The 17,681-nt window shown below is 39.8% G+C and overlaps 1 protein-coding gene across 2 annotated transcripts; it reads left to right on the top strand.

The window, feature by feature from the left end:
• The first annotated feature begins 3,412 nt into the window (after nucleotides 1–3,412).
• On the top strand, nucleotides 3,413–13,252 carry LOC133549010 (oocyte zinc finger protein XlCOF6.1-like). 2 transcript variants are annotated; one of them, XM_061894060.1, is made up of 3 exons: nucleotides 3,413–3,847; nucleotides 5,802–6,011; nucleotides 11,962–13,252. In XM_061894060.1, exons 1-3 carry the CDS (start codon nucleotides 3,724–3,726, stop codon nucleotides 13,041–13,043), a joined length of 1,416 nt encoding a protein of 471 aa, XP_061750044.1. In that variant the 5' UTR covers nucleotides 3,413–3,723; the 3' UTR covers nucleotides 13,044–13,252. The 2 variants fall into 2 exon arrangements, with proteins under 2 accessions (XP_061750044.1, XP_061750045.1); XM_061894061.1 differs by lacking the exon at nucleotides 5,802–6,011.
• The last annotated feature ends 4,429 nt before the right edge of the window (nucleotides 13,253–17,681 follow it).

Genomic DNA, 17,681 nt, shown 5'->3' with positions numbered 1-17,681 from the left:
TTTGCTTTTTCTTTGTTTTGTTTCGTCGGGGTCATTCAGACGCAGCATTGGCTGCTGTGACGCGAGAAATTAGGCCGCCATCTTGAAGTGGTGACGAGGGAAGCAGCCTAAACTGACATTCGACAGGTTTGAGTTTGATTTTATTTCGAACATGCATGCATACAACATGACAAATCACAATTGCCAGTTTCTCTTTTCAACATGTTCGGAAAGGAGTAGGAAGAAGCAGAGTTTATTTAATCCGACCCGTTTTCTTTTACATAACAGTTGCTAAAACTTTTGTTCACTTCCTGTTCTCAATTTATTCACAATATACTCCATAAATCCATCCATTCATCCATCTTCTTCCGCTTTTTTATTGTACATAACAGTTGCTAAAACTTTTGTTCACTTCCCGTTCTCAATTTATTCACAATATACTCCATAAGTCCATGCATCCATCCATCCATCTTCTTCCGCTTATCCGAGGTCGGGCCGCGGGGGCAGCAGCCTAAGTAGGGAAGCCCAGACTTCCCTCTCCCCAGCCACTTGGTCCAGCTCCTCCCGGGGGATCCCGAAGCGTTCCCAGGCAAAAAAAAATCAATGGGATGAAAGTAACTGTTGCTATATTTTATAATTATTTCACCTTTCTAGGTTTTCTTAAACCTTTACAAAGAACCACATGTCTTCGACTCATCACTGAGCTTTTTCCACCATTTAACTCCTAAAATTGAAATACTTTTGTATTTTACATTCCTTCTTACTTTACCTATTTCAAAACTCAATATCCCCCGTAAATTATAGTTTTTTTCCTCTTAATTTAAATACACTAAGAATACAAGCTGGAAGGCTGTTGTTCTTTACTCCAAACATCATTTCCATTGTTTTGAAAATTTTAACACGGGCCAGCTTGAAACGACTAAAGCAGTAGTTCTCAACCTTTTTTCAGTGATGTACCCCCTGTGAACATTTTTTTTAATCCAAGTACCCCCTAATCAGGGCAAAGCATTTTTGGTTGAAAAAAAGAGATAAAGAAGTAAAATACAGCACTATCTCATCAGTTTCTGATTTATTAAATTGTATAACAGTGCAAAATATTGCTCATTTGTAGTGGTCTTTCTTGAAATGTTTGGAAAAAAAGATATAAAAGTAACTAAAAACTTGTTGAAAAATAAACAAATGATTCAATTATAAATAAAGATTTCTACACATAGAAGTAATCATCAACTTAAAGAGCCCTCTTTGGGGATTGTAATAGAGATCCATCTGGATTCATCAACTTCATTCTAAACAATTCTTCACAAAAAAATAAATTTTCAATATTTATGGAACATGTCCACAAAAAAATTTAGCTCTCAACACTGAATATTGCATTGTTGCATTTCTTTTCACAGTTTATGAACTTACATTCATATTTTGTTGACATATCCAAAAATACCGCTTATACCCTTTGGAGTCGCGGGGGGGGGGGCGCTGGTGCCTACCTCAGCTACAATCGGGCGGAAGGCGAGGTACACCCTGGACAAGTCGCCACCTCATCGCAGTTGTTGAAATTATATAAATATATTTATAGAGGATTTGGGAATTTTTGCTATTTTTAAAAAATCTCACACACCCCTTGGCATACCTTCAAGTACCCCCAGGGGTACGCGTACCCTCATTTGAGAACCACGGGCCTAAAGGGCCGCATGTGGCCCCCAGGCCTGCTTTAATGCATAGTCCAGGGGTCACCAGGTCGCCCGTAAGGACCAGATGAGTCGCCCGCTGGCCTGTTCTAAAAATAGCTCAAATAACAGCACTTACCAGTGAGCTGCCTCTATTTTTTAAATTTTATTTATTTACTAGCAAGCTGGTTTCGCTTTACTCGACATTTTTAATTCTAAGAGAGACAAAACTCAAATAGAATTTGAAAATCCAAGAAAATATTTTAAAGACTTGGTCTTCACTTGTTTAAATAAATTCATTTATTTTGATACTTTGCTTCTTATAACTTTCAGAAAGACAATTTTAGAGAAAAAATACAACCTTAAAAATTATTTTAGGATTTTTAAACACATATACCTTTTTACCTTTTAAATTCCTTCCTCTTCTTTCCTGACAATTTAAATCAATGTTCAAGTATATATTTTTTTTATTGTATAGACCAGGGGTAGGGAACCTATGGCTCTAGAGCCAGATGTGGCTCTTTTAATGACTGCATCTGGCTCTCAGATAAATCTTAGCTGATATCGCTTAAGACGATATGCAATGAATAATTCCGCTGGTAATCGCAGTGTCAAAAATAACGTTCAAATTATAAAACATTCTCATGCATTTTAATTCAACCAACCATTTTCTATCGCACCTGTTCAAGCAGTATTATATTTATTATTGGTTAGCTTTAGAATAACAATGTTATTAAAAAGAATAAGAGACGTATTATACTCTATAAATGTCGGTCTTAAAAATGCACGTTGTAAGTGTTAAAAAAATAGTATATGGCTCTCACGGAAATACATTTTGAAGTATTTGGCTTTCATGGCTCTCTCAGCCAAAAAGGTTCCCGACCCCTGGTATAGAATAATAAATACATTTTCATTTAAATCTTCATTTTAGCTTCTGTTTTTTCAACAAAGAATATTTGTGAAATATTTCTTCAAATTTATTATGATTCAAATTCAAAAAAACTATTCTGGCACATCTAGAAAATCTGTAAAATCACATTTAAATCTTATTTCAAAGCCTTTTAAATTTATTTTAAAATTTTTGTTGTGGAAAATCTAGAAGAAATAATGATTTGTCTTTGTTAGAAATATAGCTTGGTCCAATTTGTTATATATTCTAACAAAGTGCAGATTGGAATTTTAACCTATTTAAAACATGTCATCAAAATTCTAAAATTAATCTTAATCAGGAAAAATGACTAATGATGTTCCATAAATTCTTTTTTTTTAGTTTTTTCAAAAAGATTCGAATTAGCTAGTTTTTCTCTTCATATTTTTCGGTATTATTTTGAATTTTAAAGAGTCGAAATTTAAGATAAACTGACTTTAAAAATTTAATTTAAATTATTTTTTTTCCCCCATTTTTTCCTCTTTTAAACCGTTCAATTAAGTGTTTTTTTTTTTTCATCATTTATTCTCTACAAAAAACCTTCCGTAAAAGAAAAAAATGTACGACGGAATGACAGACAGAAATACCCATTTATTTATATGTATATATATATATATATATATATATATATATATATATATATATATATATTAAAGGTAAATTGAGCAAATCGGCTATTTCTGGCAATTTATTTAAGTGTGTATCAAACTGGTAGCCCTTTGCATTAATTAGTACCCAAGAAGTAGCTCTTGCTTTCAAAAAGGTTGGTGACCCCTGTTATTGTTGGTCCACACTCCATATCAGAGGGTGGCGGTAATGCGCACTATAAGGCTGATGATTACCAAACGCCATTAAACCAACGAAGAAGAGGAAAAAGCCTGTCGGAGAAAGAAACACACAAAATGGCGTTTGATGGACAGGAGTTGTGTTCTTTATAGTTCTGTGTTGTTAATCATTGCCTGCATGTGCGAATACATGTCATTTCATAGAGTTACCGTTTGTTTGTATCCGGATATTTTAATCTGAGCAAATATTGCCGCTTCTTGCCTGCTTAGCTTAGCTTGTTAGCCACCAACTAAGAGACGCAGAAGTGATCAACACGTCGCTAAGCAGAGATCAAGTTTAAGTGTAAAGTGTTGGGATTGTGTGAAAATGTGCGAAAGAACGAAAGCAGAGTACCAAGACAAACTTTCTCCAACAAAAGAGGAGAAGGAGCGACAACATCAACTACTGGACGCTGTTTTCAAGCAACATCAAGTTGTGTCACACAGAACAGGTTTGTTTACTTCCTTTTATTAACGTTATATTTACTGCTTTGTTTTTTTTATATTGTTCATCCAAACGGGACAGTTTCAGACACACTATTTAAAGGCCTACTGAAAGCCACGCAGTCTGATAGTTTATATATCAATGATGAAATATTAACATTGCAACACATGCCAATACGGCCTTTTTAGTTTACTAAATTGCAATTTTAAATTTCCCGCGAGGTATCCTGTTGACACGTGCTTGTGACGTTATTGGTTGGAGCGAACATATTAGCCCAGCACCACACACGGCTAAAAGTCGTCTCTTTTAATCGCAAAATTACACAGTATTTTGGACATCTGTGTTGCTAAATCTTTTGCAATTTGTTCAATTAATAATGGAGACGTCAAAGAAGAATGCTGTTGGTGGATTGCAGCTGCCTTTAGCAACCGAAACACAGCCGGTGTTTCTTTGTTTGTTGTGAAGCTTTACCACAGAGCGGTCAAGCGATCATGTTTCTCGACGTCAACCTGCAAGTTTTTGGATGGGAAAATTCTGATATTAAGTCTGCTCTTACCGGAGACTTGCGTCCAAAGTTTTTTTTTTTGCTTTGTGCTATGTATTAACCAGGGGTCTCAGACACGCGGCCCGCACCTTAATATGAAAATTTGTCGGGGGGGTGGGGGGTGGTAGTGAGGGTGTAAAATGTAGCCAGGAAGAGTTAGGGATGCATGGGATTCTGGGTATTTTTTCTGTTGTGTTTATGTTGTGTTACGTTGTGGATGTTCTCCCGAAATGTGTTTTTTTATTCTTGTTTGGTGTGGGTTCACAGTGTGGCGCATATTATTAAGAGTGTTAAAGTTGTTTATATCACAACCCTCAGTGTAACCAGTATGGCTGTTGAACAAGTATGTCTTGCCGTCGTTTGAGTGTTGAGTCAGCGGCCACACACAAGTTGTGGCCGGCCGGCACTCAGATAGCATAGTATTAAAGCGGACGCGACGACATGGTCGAGAGGACGTTTAAGGCATTGCCATCACGGCACGCCCTCAATATGGTTGGCCGGGTGAAAATCTGAAAATGTTATCCTGGGGAGATTTCTGGGAGAGGCACTGAAATCCGGGAAATCTCCTGGAAAAATGGGGGGTTAGGCAAGTATGCAGCTGAGCCACATCCGAGTGATCCAAGAGCCGCATGCGGCTCCGAAGCCGCGGGTTGCCGACCCCTGATTTAGAGAAATGGGGTGGAGGGGGGGGTTGAGGGGTCGGGGTGTATATTGTTGGGTCCTGGAAGAGCTAGGGCTGCAAGGGATTTTGGGTATTTGTTCTGTTTTGTTTATCTTGCGTTACGGTGCGGATGTTCTCCCGAAATGTGTTTGTCATTCTTGTATGGTGTGGGTTCACAGTGTGGCGCATATTTATAACAGTGTTAAAGTTGTTTAAACAGCCACCCTCAGTGTGACCTGAATGGCTGTTGACCAAGTATGCCTTGCATCCACTTGTGTGTGTGTGTGTGAAAAGCCGTAGATATTATGTTTGTATGGAGAAAAAGCGGACGTGACGACAGGTTGAAGAGGACGCTAAAGGCAGTGCCTTAAAGGTTGATATCAGCACTTCAGTCATCAACAATTGCCTCATCTGAGAAGTGGACATTGAAACAGTTTAGTTCTGACTTGGTAGGATATGTACAGTAGGTAGTGGATATGTGACTTTTTAAGAATTTTTTGGGTCAATGCTGGCTTGTACCGAAAGGTTTTCAAATGACCCCTTTAAAAAAAAAATAAATCCATAACACATTTGTCACTGTACTGCTTTTAAAGTCATTTTAGTGGCTGGTAGAAAGAAACTTGGTTTCCCCTGGTTGTTCAGCTACATACTTTTGATACAAAACACGCAATAACACAAATTAACTTAGTGTGTTTACAGTTTCAGTGAAAAAAATATTTTCTATTCTCCCATAACATTATTTATTTACCCAACAAGACGCCCAGCAGCCTCCCCACTTTAAAGAGGACGAGGAGGAGTCACAGCCACCCCATTTTGAAGAAGAAGAGGAACTCTGGATTGCCCAAAAGTGTCTTCTTGGGCAGGAGGAGGCTGATCTCACCAAGTTTCCACTGCCTGTTGTCTCTGTGAAGACTGAAAACCATGAAGAGAAACCACCTGAGTCCTCACAGCTTCATCACAGTCCAAGTAAGCACAACATCCACGTATCATCAATACAATGTTTGTACCTCATGTTCATCCAGAGCAGGGGTGTCAAACTCAAACACAGAGTGGGCCAAAATTTAAAACTGAACAAAGCCACGGGCCAAGGTTGAACAAGTTCCCCTTTTACAAACCCCGTTTCCATATCAGAAACAATTTGAAATGTGGACTCGTCAGACCACAGAACACTTTTCCACTTTGCATCAGTCCATCTTAGATGATCTCGGGCCCAGAGAAGCCGGCGGCGTTTCTGGATGTTGTTGATCAATGGCTTTAACTTGCACTTACAGATGTAGCGACCAACTGTATTTAGTGACAGTGGTTTTCTGAAGTGTTCCTGAGCCCTTGTGGTGATATCCTTTAGAGATTGATGTCGGTTTTTGATACAGTGCCGTCTGAGGGATCGAAGGTCACGGTCATTCAATGTTGGTTTCCGGCCATGCCGCTGACGTGGAGTGATTTCTCCAGATTCTCTGAACCTTTTGATGATATTATGGAGCGTAGATGTTGAAATCCCTAAATTTCTTGCAATGTCACTTTGAGAAAGGTTGTTCTTAAACTGTTTGACTATTTGCTCACACAGCTGTGGACAAAGGGGTGTACCTCGCCCCATCCTTTCTTGTGAAAGACTGAGCATTTTTTTGGGAAGTTGTTTTTACCCAAGATCCAGAATGTTACATTCTCTCTCAGGGTGGATATATACTTGCTTTTTAACACGACCATCTCCATAAAGTATGCTTTCTTAAGCATCAAAGGTGCAACTACTTGGTTTTCACCAAGCGACCTCCCTGACCCCCTGACCTTACATGGTCAGCAAACATTCAATATAGCTACGGTTTATTTACCTTAAGCGGCGTATTTTAACGGTTTAGCGGTAAAAATGTCAGAAATCATAAAAAAAAAAACATCTAAATGTGAAGAAATATTTTTCATAAAATGTTAAAGTTTAACATGACTAAAGCGAACTTTTCAGACTAGCTGGTGGACCACTTTTCCTTCTACACTCACACGGAGTAGAGGTCCAAAAGATTGGTATACTTCAAGGTTAGTACCATCTAGGGTTGAACCATCTGTTTTAAATTATAATTAAAAAAAAATAATTATGATATTAAGAGATAATCGTTAAATGAACATTCCTTTTTAATATGTCTTGTGCCTCCAAGCTAGGTATTTGTTTATAGAGATGTCCGGTAATGTTTTTTTTCCCTGATATCTGATATTCCGATATTGTCCAACTGTTAATTAGCGATTCTGATATCAACCGATACATACAGTGGTGGAATTAACACATTCCATCCATCCATCCATCTTCTTCTGCTTATCTGAGGTCGGGTCGCGGGGGTAGCAGCCTAAGCAGGGAAGCCCAGACTCCCCTCTCCCCAGCCACTTCGTCTAGCTCTTCCCGGGGGATCCCGAGGCGTTCCCAGGCCAGCCGGGAGACATAGTCTTCCCAACATGTCCTGGGTCTTCCCCGTGGCCTCCTACCGGTTGGACGTGCCCTAAACACCTCCCTAGGGAGGCGTTCGGGTGGCATCCTGACCAGATGCCCGAACCACCTCATCTGGCTCCTCTCCATGTGGAGGAGCAGCGGCTTTACTTTGAGTTCCTCCCGGATGGCAGAGCTTCTCACCCTATCTCTAAGGGAGAGACCTGCCACCTGGCGGAGGAAACTCATTTGGGCCGCTTGTACCCGTGATCTTATCCTTTCGGTCATGACCCAAAGCTCATGACCATAGGTGAGGATGGGAACGTAGATCGACCGGTAAATTGAGAACTTTGCCTTCCGGCTCAGCTCCTTCTTCACCACAACGGATCGGTACAACGTCCACATTACTGAAGATGCCGCACCGATCCGCCTGTCGATCTCACGATCCACTCTTCCCCCACTCGTGAACAAGACTCCTAGGTACTTAAACTCCTCTACTTGGGGCAGGGTCTCCTCCCCAACCTGGAGATGGCATTCCACCCTTTTCCGGGCGAGAACCATGGACTCGGACTTGGAGGTGCTGATTCTCATTCCGGTCGCTTCACACTCGGCTCTGAACCGATCCAGTGAGAGCTGAAGATCCCGGCCAGATGAAGCCATCAGGACCACATCATCTGCAAAAAGCAGAGACCTAATCCTGCGGCCACCAAACCGGAACCCCTCAACGCCTTGACTGCGCCTAGAAATTCTGTCCATAAAAGTTCTGAACAGAATGGGTGACAAAGGGCAGCCTTGGCGGAGTCCAACCCTCACTGGAAATGTGTTCGACTTACTGCCGGCAATGCGGACCAAGCTCTGACACTGATCATACAAGGAGCGGACCGCCACAATAAGACAGTCCGATACCCCATACTCTCTGAGCACTCCCCACAGGACTTCCCGAGGGACACGGTCCAATGCCTTCTCCAAGTCCACAAAGCACATGTAGACTGGTTGGGCAAACTCCCATGCACCTTCAAGAACCCTGCCCAGAGTATAGAGCTGGTCCACAGTTCCACCACCAGGACGAAAACCACACTGTTCCTCCTGAATCCGAGGTTGGACTATCCGGCGTAGCCTCCTCTCCAGTACACCTGAATAAACCTTACCGGGAAGGCTGAGGAGTGTGATCCCACAAATGCATCGCAACAAAATTATGCCTAATTTTGTTGCGATGCATTAAACAATGTAACAAGGTTATCCAAAATAAATCAACTCAAGTTATGGAAAAAAAAATGCCAACATTGCACTGCCATATTTATTATTGAAGTCACAAAGTGCATTTTTTTTTTTTAAACATGCCTCAAAACAGCAGCTTGGAATTTGGGACATGCTCTCCCTGAGATAATCCTGATACTCACTACAACAACACTTTGACTTTCACAAAGTGCATTATTTTAATGCACTTTGTGAAAGTGCGTTAAAATCGTCAGACGGAGACGATTTTATTTATTATTTGGGCCCAAAATTGTGACGCTTGGGTGGCATCATGGTGAAGTTTGCGTTCTCTCGTGGGTCCAGCGGAGATGGAACACAGCGTGAAAGTAGGAATGATAATTTATTGGTACACTAAAGAACACTATTAAAACAAACTAAGAACAAAGGCACTTGCACAAAGGCACTAGACCAAACAAACAGAAAGCGCTAGCATGTAAGCTAGGGACATAAACAGGGCGGGAATAGCGTGGAAGCTAACAAGTATCAAAAGTTGGTTACCACAATGCGGGAAGAGCGACGTCATCTGTTGCATGGAAGCAAATAAGTGTCCGAGAACGAATGGCAAACAAAGGAAGTCTTAAATAAGGAGATAATCACAAATCAGGTGCGCGACGACAAACAAGACACAGGTAACACTAATGAGTTACTATGACAACAGAAACAAAACAGGAAGTGCCACCGGGAACTAAGGACGTCAAATAACAAACAGAAAACCGAACCCAAACCAGAACATGACATGATCCAAGTCGTGGATCATGACAAAAATGGCTCTTTCAACGTTCTGTGTTGCCTACCCCTGCGTTAGTGGAAACGCAGCAAATGAGTGAAAGCGAGAGAAACGTTGCCATGGAGACGAGGGTTTTCTGACGTGCCCGGCAGCAGTCACACCACCACACCTGTCCGTCGGTAATAACAGTCCCCGATAACATGGACCAATTCAAACCGTTGTTTGTTTTTTTGTTATTTAATTTGCATTGCCTCACATTACTTAATTCACATTTTGTTCATTTGTATTTTGATATTATTTTGTGTTGAAAATAAGAATAAAGACATTTAAAAATATTTTTTTAAAGGGGAACATTATCACTATTTCAAAAGGGTTAAAAACAATAAAACTCATTTCCCAGTGGCTTGTTGTATTTTTTGAATTTTTTTTCAAAATTTTACCGGTCTCGGAATATCCCTAAATAAAGCTTTAAAGTGCCTTATTTTTGCTCTCTGCGAAGACACTGGCCATTTCCCTGTGACGTCACACAGTGCTGCCAATGTAAACAAACAATGGGAATACCACAGCAAGATATAGCGACATTAGCTCGGATTCAAACTCGGATTTCAGCGACTTAAGCGATTCAACAGATTACGCATGTATTGAAACAGATGGTTGGAGTATGAAAGTATTGAAGAAGAAACTGAAGCTATTGAGCGAATAGCTATTGACGCTATTCGTAGCCATAGCATGGCCGAATAGCTGCGTTAGCATCGCCGGTAAAATGTGCGGACCAAACGATCAGGACTTTCGCATCTTGTGACACTGGAGCAACTTAAATCCATCGATTGGTAAGTGTTTGTTTCGCATTAAATGTGGGTGGAAGGAAACGTAATATAGTTGCAAATGCATCTGCAGGTTATCCATACATCTCTGTTCCATGTCTGCTTTAGCACCGCCGGTAAATAGCATGTTAGCATCGATTAGCATAGCATGTTAGCATCGATTAGCTGGCAGTCAACATCAACAAAACTCACCTTTGTGATTTCGTTGACTATCGTTGCAAATGCATCTACAGGTTATCCATACATCTCTGTTCCATGTCTGCTTTAGCGCCGCCGGTAAATAGCATGTTAGCATTGATTAGCGTAGCATGTTAGCATCGATTAGCTGGCAGTCAACATCAACAAAACTCACTGTGGCTCCAAAATGACAACACTGGCTCGGTTTCTTAAATACGGGCTCTTTACTTGAGTTTTAAGCCGTGAAAACTACAGGACAAGACATGAAATGCAATAGTTTTAGAAATAGTTCAGTCCCAGGCAAACAAGGTGCCAAACAAAAATAGCTACCTCGTGGCTGCCTGCCACTTCGGAGGTTCTTGGGCAGCAAACACTCCAGTGTTGTGCAACTACATGAGCGTACAAAAAAAATCAAACCAATGCACTCCACAAAAATACAGAAGATTACAACACAATATGACAAATACCTTGTTCAGCTAGCCAAATGTTCCCCACTGCTGCTGATGGCCCAAAGTCCTTTGCATGTCTGCAACTCCTAACAGCACACCAAATCTCGCGAGAATAGCGGTGTGACAAAGAAAATAAATTGCCATTTTTATAGTACACCCAATGTGTCTTATTTACAAAAATATAAAATGACTTCAGAACCATAATAATTTACAACAAAAAATATTAAGTGTAAGTTTTCAACAACACTTACACTCACCTTTGTGATTTTGTTGACTATCGTTGCAAATGCATCTACAGGTTATCCATACATCTCTGTGCCATGTCTGCTTTAGCACCGCCGGTAAATAGCATGTTAGCGTCGATTAGCGTAGCATGTTAGCATCCATTAGCTGGCAGTCAACATCAACAAAACTCACCTTTGTGATTTCGTTGACTATCGTTGCAAATGCATCTGCAGGTTATCCATACATCTCTGTGCCATGTCTGCCTTAGCATCGCCGGTCAAATGTGGAGAAAACTCCAGCACATTCAATGGGGGTCTGGCGGCAGACACTTTGGCATCTTGGGGCCAGTGGTGCAACTTGAATCCCTCCCTGTTAGTGTTGTTACACCCTCCGACAACACACCCACGAGGCATGATGTCTCCAAGGTTCCAAAAAATGGTCAAAAAACGGAAAATAACAGAGCTGAGACCCGGTGTTTGTAATGTGTTGAAAATGAAAATGGTGGGTGTGTTACCTCGGCGACGTCACATTCTGACGTCATCGCCTCCAGCGCGATAAACAGAAAGGTGTTTAATTCGCCAAAATTCACCCATTTAGAGTTCGGAAATCGGTTAAAAAAATAGATGGTCTTTTTTCTGCACCATCAAGGTATATATTGACGCTTACATAGGTCTAATGATAATGTTCCCCTTTAAGAAATCTTTTCTTGCGGCCCAGCCTCACCCAGACTCTGCATCCAGTGGCCCCCAGGTAACTTGAGTTTGAGAGCCCTGATCTATACATTGGCTCGTTAATACAAACTTGTGAAACCAATAATCATATTTAACAACAATTCTTGTTTGTCCTGCAGACATCCAACAGCTGGTTGGTCGCCGAGAAGAATGTCCCCCTCGGTCGATGGAATGGAGCCCCCCTTTGAAGCACATTAAAGAGGAAGAGGAGGAACTCTGGATCGCTCAGGATCTAAGGCAGGAGGCTGATCTCACTAAGTTTCCACTGACTGTTGTCTCTGTGAAGACCGAAGACCATGAAGAGAAACCACCTGAGTCCTCACAGCTTCCTCACGGTCGAAGTGAGGAGGTCAGAGTCGTGGAATCTTCCGGCAGCAGCTCACCACAACACATGACAGCAGAAGCTGATGGAGACCACTGTGGGAGATCTCAAGCAGGCGAGCTCTTAGCTCCACTGTCAGATGCTGACGACACGACGTCACACAACAATGTAAACATGGAATCCCACATGAGAACGCAGACAGAAGAAAAACCTAGTTGCTCACTTTGTGGCAATACATTCTCTCGGAAGTCCACTCTAAAGCATCATATGAACATGCACACGGGAGAAAGACCTTTCAATTGTTCCGTCTGTGCAAAAGGTTTCATTAGAAACTGGGATTTGACGCGGCACATGCGGGGACACACGGGGGAAAAAAGTTTCTGTTGTTCGGTTTGCGGTAAAACCTTCTCTGACAGCAGCGCTATAAAAATGCACATGAGAACGCACACGGGCGAAAAACCCTTCGTCTGTTCGGTCTGCACGGAAGTCTTCTTTCAAAGCTCTCATTTGACTCAACACATGCAGACGCACACGGGAGAAAGACCATTCAGTTGTTCAGTTTGCGGCAAAAGATTCTCTCACCAGCGCAGCATGCAAGCGCACATTCGATTGCACTCGAGGGAGAAACCCTTCAGTTGTTTAGTTTGCGCCAAGGGCTTTGTTAGAAACATCGATTTGACTCGGCACATGCGGACACACACGGGGGAAAAGCATTTCAGTTGTTCAGTTTGCAGTAAAAGATTCTCCAACCAAAATATTTTGCAAATACACATGAGAACTCACACGGGAGAAAAACCTTATAGTTGTTCAATGTGCGGGAAAAGATCCTCAAACAAAGGTAATATACAAAGACACATGAGAACTCACACAGGACAATAACGTATCCTTTTTTGAATGGACTTCTACACAGTCACTCATGGTCTACTGCAGGACTTTTCTAAAAGCAGGACTTGACCTCGCTCTATTCTTCCTTCTCTCTCTCTCTCTCTCTCTCTCTCTCTCCATATTCTGCTTTTAAAGATGCTGGATTTTGCCTGTGGAACACAAATGTTGGAATTATTTTCCCCGAATAAAACTACTGAACTCTACCTCGGACCGTTTCCTTTGCTTCATTTTGGATTTTGAATTTGGGACTTGGCCTTTCAACAGGACTTTCAGCTCTGGGAATATATTTTCCCTCTGTAAAAGCATCAAGCTGGAGCGGCATCGGAAATGTAAGTTTTGGGGACCGAGGGCAAATAATTTCATTCAGACAGAGGACTGGTTCGATATATCGTGGGTTTGTGTCTGTGCGATATAGAAAATGACTATATCGTGATATTGGAGTATACGTTCTCACGCAGTTGCTTTTGACTGCGGGCATTACACTGCAGGCTCTTCTCACTCTTTCTTGTCTCTCCTTCTCACAGAGATATAAAAACAAGCGCACCTTCTTACATACGTCACATGCGCAACGTCACACGCTCCCGTGGAGCAGAGAGATAGCGACATGGTAACGTTAGCCGTGATGCTAACGGTGAGGTGCGAGTGGTAATATGAGAGAGAGAAGGTGCGAATCTGGTAACAAATGAAGGAAGAATTAATTCCCAAGAAAAACAGCACGGGGTCCATCATTTGGCGGTGGTTTGTCTTCAAGCAGGGAATATGTCCAACATTAATGAGGCAAAAGCCTTGCTACAAAAAGTAGCCGCACTGCTAATCTGTAGCATCATTTAAAAAATGACCCGCTAGAGCAGGGATGTCAAACTCAAATACAGAGTGGGCCAAAATTTAAAACTGAAAAAAGCCCCGGGCCAAGGTTGAACAAATTAACCTTTTAATAGGGACCCAAACAAGTTTTGCATTGAATATTGAACAAGCAAGGCTTATATACATACAGTAACTTTATAGTAACATGCAAAATCGAGTTTCAAATAATAATAATAATAATTATTAAAAAATATCAATGGCATATCAAAATAAAATTTAAATAAAAATGTAATGTCTCTTTTGTATTTTCAGCCTTCTGAGGTAAATATCAAATTATATTGTAGCGTGCCGAAAGAGTTAGTGCTGCAAGGAGTGCTGGGTATTTGTTCTGTTGTGTTTATGTTATGTTACAGTGCAGATGTTCTCCCGAAATGTGTTTGTCATTCTTGTTTGGTGTGAGTTCACAGTGTGGCGCATATTTATAGTTCTGCCTATATGTGGAATGTGTGGCTCAAAGAGAGCGCCCGTGTTTTATGTCTTTTTAGTATGCTTGTCCATGAATCATGGTGACATTATAAATGATTCTGATCACATTTAAAACATTATATGACATGAATTAATGGTGGTAATAAAATGTAATGCTACAATTAATAAGTTAGGATAAAATCACAGTGTTTGATAATATGTTTCAGTTTCAGTTTATTTTCAGTCTAACAAAATCATATTCAAACATGGATCACGATTCAAAAATGAATAACATGACTGAAACAAGCAGAAGCAAAAAAGCTTATATGCCCAACATAAAAATGTTTACATTCAATTAAGTTACCTTTTCTAATAATTTTGTAATACAAAAATAAAGATAGTCATTCAGCATTTACATTTAAGTTGCCCTTTAACAAATAATACAAAAATATGTACTTACACACATGCACTTTTTTGTAAATAGATAAACATACATACCTTCTAAATACAACATTTAACCAAACAAACATACATTTCTGGTTCACATAACTTTTTAAAATACATTGTGACATGTTCTTTTTGAAATTAAATACTGAGTCACTCATTTTTATTTCTTTACCAACAGAATTCCACAAATTAACACCGAGAACAGATAAACATCTACATTTAACAACTAGTCTTGCTTTTGGTAAAATAAACTTAGATTCATCTCTTAAATTGTATTTGCTGGTTTGTAGAGAGAAGTATTTTTGAATTCCTTCTGGAAGAGTATTTATTTTTGCTTTGAACATTATCTGGGTTATTTTATATTAAACAATATCTTGAAATTTCATAAGTTTTGATTTAACAAATAATGGATGGGTGTGGTCATAATATCCTGCTTTGTTTATTAGCCGTACAGCAAAACAATATCATTAATTCTGGTTTTAAAAGTGGTTCCCCAGAGTTCTACACAGTATGTCATGTATGGAAATATCAAAGTATAATAAATTGTTAACAAAGAATTATAATTAAGTCATTCTTTAGTTTTATACAAAACACCAAGTGTTTTTGATATTTTTGTTTTTATATAATTTACATGTTGTCTCCATGATCATTTATAGTCAATTATAACTCCCAAAAACTTAGTATCAAAGACACGCTCAATTTTATCTCCATTTATTTTAATATTTACTTCGTTAGATACCTCAGTTTTGGTTCCAAATATCATAAATTTAGTTTTAGCAATATTAAGTGATAATTTATTCATATCAAACCAGTTTTTAAGCACTGTCCTTTCTTGTTCTATTTTTACCAAAAGTTCATTAACATTTTTTCCAGAACAAAGGATGGTTGTGTCATCAGCAAACATAAAAAATGTTAAGAAACTTGATGCATCACAAAAATCATTAATGAAAATTGTAAATAACTTAGGACCAATTATGTCATACCATGGTTAACAACATTATGGTTCAGTTGATGAATTCATGTCTATTATTTACATTATGATGATTCAAGATAGATACATTGTTTGTTATGTTCATGTTTACTTTTAGGTTATTACCTGCTACTGTTGCTGCAATAGTACTAAAAAAAACAAGCAAAGAAAGCACAGCGACTGCGAGTAATTCCTTTCATCAGAGGACCAATAAGGAAACAACTGAACAATCATTATATCGTTTTTATTTGACAGTTACTGAAATATGTTGTGACATCATGCACAAAAGTGCACTTTTTTTGTTTTAAACTATATTGTAGTGGTGTTCTGTACAAAAAATGCACTTTAATTTAGTGTTGTTTTGATATGTCATCTTAGTGACATCATGCACAAAAGTGCACTCATAGCTTGTTTTAAAATGTCTCTGACAATCTTGCACTTTCTGTTTTGGAAATGACATGAATGTTTGTGCCACTGCCACGGCACACCAGACTGTATCTCAAGGTTCCGCGGCACAGTGGTTGAAAAACACTGGTGTACGCGTGTGTCTGTCAGTACAACAGCCAATCAAATTTCATCCACGTTATTTTCGTCCCACAGAATTCATCCAATCAAACAACGCGCCAGTGAGGCAAAATGATGCCAAAAGTAGTTTCGTTCGGGTATTAAAACTACAACTTGGTCAAAAAAAAAACGAACTCCAGTATGCAAAGCATGCGGTTCGAAGATTACAGACGGAGATGCGATAACTTCCAACTTCGTTCGACATTTGAAGTTGCACAAAGAAGTGTAAGTTTTGAAAGTAAGATGACGTTTATTGGCTAAGTAACGCAACTTTTATTTGATGTTTAGTTAAATCAGTGAGGCTGTAAACTTACTTATAACCACAGACATCTTATAACTAGACGCAGCATGGAGCGCGACTGCGTACTGGCGCTGACGAGACGCGGGGCCGCCATCTTGGAGTGGTGATCGGCTCCACTCAGTGCAATTCATTTGTCAGGAGCAATGAATTGTCAGTGCATTTAATGCATCTTACCTCACTGAATACCACTCATTTTCACCCCCTTTTTTAGCTATGATAAAAGACACGTGTTTTATTATTCATAGTGTGCTCAACAGTAATATAATATGCTATAAGTGAGCAGACTTCCGAGATCAAAACTGGGAATATAATCCCAGAGAAGGGGGAAAAAAACGGTCAGATATTTTTAAATTGAAGAAACAATATGATTAGGTCATATATACACGCCTATATTCTACATAAACAATACATTAGATATGAATTGATTAACGTGGACCCTGACTTTAACAAGTTGAAAAACGTATTGGGGTGTTACCATTTAGTGGTCAATTGTTTGGAATATGTACTGTACTGTGCAATCTACTAATAAAAGTTTCAATCAGTCAATTCAATCAATCAATGCAATGTGGTGTTGGTGAATGGAACGAGACACGATGACGTCACACGTGTGCTCACATGGATTCAGGTTTGGACGTTTTGGTCCAAAACATCAACGTCTTCATCATGCAGGAAATGGGGGCGGTATCCAGGCAAGGTGGGCGGGGCCTGTGAATTAAGTCAACCAAATATCTAACTCAACGACAAGTAGATATTATCACGTTTTTTTTTTTGTTTTTTTGTTTTTTAATTTCAGCTAATTTTGCAAAAGTAACTGTTCAAACAATGGCGCCACCATGTGGCGGAGTTTATGTATTTCAGCTGTGGGAGGCGCTCTGGGACGGATAAAAGTGACGGCGAGTCAGCCATAACACCAGCGTTATTATATAATTAAATGTGTGTCGGTAACCAGGTGAATTAAAAACTGGTTTTCCGACCAAAACCAACAACAAAACACTTTAATAAAAATAAAAATGTGTAGCGATGTCCCCCTCCCAGATATGTCGTACTGTCGCTTTAAGAAAAGCGCCATCGCGCAGACCCG

The sequence above is a fragment of the Nerophis ophidion genome, linkage group LG03 (assembly GCF_033978795.1).
Source record: "Nerophis ophidion isolate RoL-2023_Sa linkage group LG03, RoL_Noph_v1.0, whole genome shotgun sequence".
Taxonomy (NCBI): domain Eukaryota; kingdom Metazoa; phylum Chordata; class Actinopteri; order Syngnathiformes; family Syngnathidae; genus Nerophis; species Nerophis ophidion.
The sequence above is the reverse complement of the archived record's forward strand: the minus strand, read 5'-3'. Positions and strand labels throughout refer to the sequence as shown.